Source organism: Gavialis gangeticus, unplaced genomic scaffold, assembly GCF_001723915.1.
Source record: "Gavialis gangeticus isolate Ggan-Ray unplaced genomic scaffold, GavGan_comp1, whole genome shotgun sequence".
NCBI classification, from domain to species: Eukaryota; Metazoa; Chordata; order Crocodylia; family Gavialidae; genus Gavialis; species Gavialis gangeticus.
In genome coordinates, this window is record NW_017728992.1 from 60,500,893 (window position 1) to 60,506,577 (window position 5,685).

Below are 5,685 nucleotides of genomic sequence, written 5' to 3' on the forward strand. Positions count from 1 at the left end.
AGCAGGGTTTTGCACCCACTCCTGCAAAGTGCTTAACCAAATGAGTAATCCTGCTGATTTAGGATTTATTGTCTAGCCTGCACTTAAATGCTTTCTTGGATCAGGGTCCTACTGGGGTTATAATGAACGTTTTTTAACCAGTCTGCCTATGAGAATAACTGACTCATTATGTTCACTTACTTCCCTTGGTCTTACATCTAGCCGTCCTAAAGTAGTCACAGAGGACCGTCTGTGTGACTTTTTCCTTTGTTCATAACCAATATTGACATCCATAAAACTCTCCTTTGATTCTGATACTTTTCTTAGCACTGTTTGACCTAATTTAGTTTTCCTGGAGCCCACAGCATTTGGTGTTTCAAGAGGCTCTGTTTTTATGGAAATAACTGCTAAATGCTCTGCTACAATTTCTGGATCTATTTGTATTGGTCTGTTTTTGATACAAGGGGTTATTTCAATTGGTAGATCTTTTACTTCTGGTGGCATTTCTTTTGTTTGTTCATTTGTTTTCAGCACTGGAGAGTCTTCTGTCTCATGTTTTGCTATAATACTGGAGACTTGTGAAAGAGCTCTATCAACAAATCTATGAAGATTCATAGCACTGGGGCTTTCTGTAGGCTCATCCTCATTGATAGTGCAGTTTAGATTGCAAGTGGAGATTTCACTCAGTATCATGCTGGGTGCTCGTTTTGGAAAAACTTTTCTGGGACTTGTTACATCACCGTACATGTCTTGCTGAGATCCTGATTCTTGCAAGACATTACTGTAAGCAGAATAGACCACTTGATTAACTGTTTCTTCATACTCTTTAGTTGAATACTGTTCTTCATCTGTAATTCCTACAACATCCATTTCATATTGGGGCATTATTTTATCTATGGACTGTTTAAGTGGGTCAGCAATTTTACTTGCATCCCTTTCTGCCAATCTTCTATGCTTGGGGCCTGTGCTACAAACTGAGTTTAAGATTGTAGACACAAATCTGTTTACTAGATCTTCCATTAATGTCTTAAGTGACAGATTATTGGCCCGACATGAGGGCTCACTTGTCATGAGCTCCCCATGCTCTTCACATACGGGCCTCCATGTTACTTCCCCTTTGGGACATGGCTTTGTTTCCTGTGCAGAGCAGGGCTTTCTTGAGAGTGGCCTGCCAATGGGGGGCAGAGGCCTTTTGGAAGCAAAGGCTTTTTCTTTAGTTTTTATTTCCTTTGATGTCCTAGAAGACCTCAGTCTGGGAGCTGCAGTGTAGTAAGGAGACTTTTGGGTCCCCTCTGATTTGGTGCAAGTATTCTGTTCAGAGAACTGAAGGACTGTTTGGAGGAAATTGGATAGAATACCCTCTTCGATTTCTGACTCCTCTTCTGAGTAAAACACCATTCCAGGAATGTTAATAGCTGGCAAGTCTTTGCTTAGGTGAATTTCTTTCAATTTTCTGGCAGGTATTTTCATTCTTTCAGACCACGCAGTGCCATGACCAGGACCTTTATTACTTGCAAACAGTTGCCTAGATGCTTCTATTTGCAGATTTCCAAACTTCAGCTCTGAAGTAAATTCAGCCACCTGTTGGCTACATCGATCTAATATGGTCCTAATGATCTCATTTGTCACATTTGTTTCACTCTGATTAATTTCCCTTTCTAGATTCTGTTGGATGATTTCAAGAACATCGTAAACAGCAATACTAGCATACATGCTTAATTCTGAATGGAGTCTTTGAATTTTGAAAACTGCATCATGTATGCTTTCCTTTGTAATCCAACTACTAACTCTTGATAAATCTGAAGTACTTGGGTATGGTTCTAACCCGGATGGCATTCTTTTACCTGCTCCTGGCATTTCTATTTCAGTTGTTCCCTGGGTAGAGAGTGGCGTCTGTTGTGTACTAGAGGTATTTTCAACAGGAAGTTTCATTATTTCAGAAAATTTGCAGTTAAAATCATGTTTAAACTGAAAGGCCACAAATGATTCTAGCATGATTAGAACATTTTCAACAGTCTCTTTAGCTATTTTATCAATAGAAGCCAAAGAAAGTGTTGGGTCATAAATGGGTAATTCTGATTGTGCACACCTATTTCTTTCTGATTTGAAACCTCTGTTTGTTCCCCTAGCAGAGTCCCACTCTTTTCTTCTTGGGAGAAGTTCTTCTTGGTCTGTGGCAGTTGCTATGCTGGATTCCAAACACTTGAGAAAGTTCTCAAAAATAGTTTCTACAATCTCTTTAGCAACCAATTCCACTTCTTTCTGAGAATTTTTATGAAAAGTCTTAGGATAATCGGGTCTTTTAAAATGACTACAGAACAATTTTTCACTCATCTCAATAGGAGCCTTCTTTAAAATGCTGACAGAATGATCCAGGTCTCTTACTCTTGTAAAAATATCGTTTACAACGTTCTTGGCCACCTGTAGCAGCATCAAGCTGTCATTGTCATGAGTTTCTGTTACTGATTGCTGTGCAAACAGCTTCTTAAAAATGCCGCTTTTGGGGTGATCTTGTTTGCAGTCTGAATCAATATTGTCCGAAATCCATTTTTTTGGCCTGGCATCTTTTATTGCAGATTTTTGTTTAGGGTAAGTTTGGTTAAAAGGATACTTGTCTGAATTAAACTTCATTTTGGGAAACCCAGACATAACTTCTGTGTGTAGTCTTTTATGATACTGAGGTGACATTCCTTTTCTCCCCTTATAAATGTCATTTTCCAGAGATATCTGTGTGCTCTTTGTCAGAGATGTGGACAATGGTTTTTGAGATTGCTGTAGAGTTGGCTTCCCTCTTCTGACTGTATAGAGATCACTTGGTGAGCTAGTGGATTTTATGTTCTCATCTGTAAAGAAGACATTTCTGGTGCTGGAAGAAGGAAGACTTCCAAATATATTGCAGATCTCTCCATTAGGTATGCGACAACTGCTAGAGTTGCATAATGACAGTCTTGACTCTTCAGATATTGCATATACTTTATCTTTAATTTTCTCATTGTACTCTGTTACAGTTGAGTATAAGACACAGTTTACTTTAGCGACAACCCAGGTCAATATTTTTTCTAACTTATTCTTAATTTCTTTATTTAAATTGTTCTGTAATGGAAGCAAAAATAACAAATAAATTAGTATATTTATTTACTCCAGCTTTTCTTTTTTTTCTTATGCTAAAAGCTACTTATAGTATCTAATTAAAACATTTAGCATATATACTAATCAACCCTGAAGAGTTGTGATAGCAGGATGGGCTACATCCGATGGAATGGTCTAGAATATGTAAAAAGGACAAATTTTGCTGTTATGGGAGATGGGAAACGTATGTTGGAAATCCAAGGCAGTCAGTAGTGAATGTTTATTGGCTGGTCTAAAAGAACAGAAGAATGGATGGTTAAAGAGAGGTAGAGTGATCAGAAAATGTTTACTAAACGTCTAAAGATAAATTTATCTTTCTTTCTTATTAAGAACATTTGTTTAAGCAGGGTGTTATTCAGGCAAAGGTGAGATGATTTTGCAAGTGCAGAAGAAATTAATTTAGTAACTGTGCATTAAGTATTATTAAAAAAACATGCAAATGCACTACTGCGCATTAGGGCAGCCTGACTTGCATTAATTTAGTACCTCATTTTTACTAGGTGTGTCCATGTGTAGACATGTTCAGTAAAAAGAATACTTGTAGAGCACCACTAGTGGTAACACAGATTAGAAAAAGTATTTTGTAAAATTGCACAAATACAAAATAGTTTGAAATAGAAAACTTTCTTACAAATCAGTCTGTTCATGAAAAGACAAAAAGATTAACAGTGGACTTCTTATTGTGAATTATTAGTTCAGTTCTACTCAGCAATTTGGTTTTTTACTTTTTAGATTCCATTGCAAGTCACTCAGGATTCATGATTTTTCAGCACCTTTGTGACTGTTTGATTTCACCTTAATTTGTCCCACCACTTCCAAGCGAAGTGGTGCTGGCTCCTACCCTGGGGGTCTTTAAGACAAGGCTAGACGAACACCTTGCTGGGGTCGTTTGACCCCAGTACTCTTTTTCCTGCCATGGCAGGGGGTCGGACTTGATCTGCTCAGGTCCCTTCTGACCCTACTAACTATGAAACTATGAAATGGTGCATGCTGAGTTTGCCCATTTGAAGGCCAAGAATTTTTAATAGTGGTTGTGGTATAAGGTGTATTCTATAAATCACCAGCTGGTTGCTTCAGATTCCAGAACAAAGATGGAGGTCACTGCCTCCTCTGAACTGGACTGTTTCCTGTAGTTGCAAAGTGTGGTTCAGGCATGGAGAGATCAGCAGATTGCTTCAGCAAAGAATTTTCCTGGCTTTCAAATGACCAGTCTGTTGCTTTTTAATTTTACATTTGAGATTTGATGTACAGTGACCTCATACCTGCAGCAATGCTCTTTGTTGATAGTATCTCAGACAGCCAATCTCATCCAAGCTCTGTGAGGAGACCACTGAAGACAGTAAGGATTCTATAAAACAATTGCCCTTATGTGAAGGTTGACTGGAGGGGTCAGCTCCTGGGATAAAGATTAAGAAAAGAATAGTTGCCTACTGTGTTTCTGTGAGATGAGGATGCACCTGAAGATCCAGCTCTAAGAGCTGGACTTGAACTGACTTGAGAAAGGATATTTCATATCTGAAAGTTTGTTTATATTCTTTCCAACTATACCGTTGATCCAATAAAATATCACCCACAAAAATCCTTGCTTCTTAAAATAACCAATTTAACTGGTGCAACTTAATGTAGACAAGGGCCTATCTTCTGGCATCAGTATTTGAGCCAAGGAAGATAATGCCTTATTAACAGCATAATGTCCTACAGTATGGGCAATAAAAGGGCCTTCTCTTTTTTTTTTTTTTTTTTTTACTTAGAAGTCTAGGCTCAATAATAACTTAAAATGCCAATTTGAACACATTTTTAATTGTGATGTTAAAAATTCCCAATAGCCCCACTTGTGAAAATAGCCAAGAAGTAAGATTATAATCTAATTCTGGAACATCTTTATCTCCCAAAGGCCTTGTCTGCCTCAAAAGACATGCATCAGACTTTCTAGAAATCTTTAGCCTGGCATGAATGTCTAACATGAAATTTAACACAGGTTTGATTTAGTTAAATTAGGTGGTATGGGCAAAAGTCCACCTCCGCCTAACAGCCTGTTTGGCACACTAGTTTTTGTACCCAGCAGCATGCGAGGGAGTGATGGATATCGCATCTTGTTGTCTTCAGTTTTCTAGGCTAAATAACCAGGTTCCCATTTAAAATTGGGAAAACTACAGGCAGTCTTTGGCATGATTCCAAAGCAGAGATTGAAATTATCCCTTCACAGTTGTAGCAAGGCATCTGAGCCTTTCTTCTACCATGTACTAAAATGTGTGCAGGCATGGATATTGCAGTCCGGAGTCTAATCACTTGAACAAATTTAATCTTTAACTATAGTTGACAGTAGTAACTTTCCACAATGAAGAGCCACTTACCAGAGGAAGAAGAGGGGAATTGGCTAGTGTTGTTACTTCTTGCTTCTTCACAGCACTCTGTGGTGGCACAGTCACAACAATTGCACGTGTTGCTGTTCTCATATCTACTGCTTTTGCTAAGTTCACAGTCAAAACTCTTGCCATCATACTTGCTGGTGTTTTGTACAGGACACTTGCCAGATGCACAGTAAACAGGATTGCTGTTGTTGATGGTGCCCCCATG

At 38.4% G+C, this 5,685-nt stretch overlaps 1 protein-coding gene across 1 annotated transcript in view; it reads right to left on the reverse strand.

The window, feature by feature from the left end:
- The window catches only part of FSIP2 (fibrous sheath interacting protein 2), a 19,308-nt gene extending 13,702 nt beyond the window's left edge, over nucleotides 1–5,606 (reverse strand). Inside the window, exons 1-3 of the mRNA XM_019518669.1 lie at nucleotides 5,463–5,606; nucleotides 4,371–4,424; nucleotides 181–3,072 (exon numbers count right to left, since the gene is read on the reverse strand). Coding sequence (XP_019374214.1) covers nucleotides 181–3,072; nucleotides 4,371–4,424; nucleotides 5,463–5,606 — 3,090 coding nt within the window. The remainder of the gene's footprint in view (nucleotides 1–180; nucleotides 3,073–4,370; nucleotides 4,425–5,462) is intronic.
- Nucleotides 5,607–5,685: the final 79 nt, after the last annotated feature.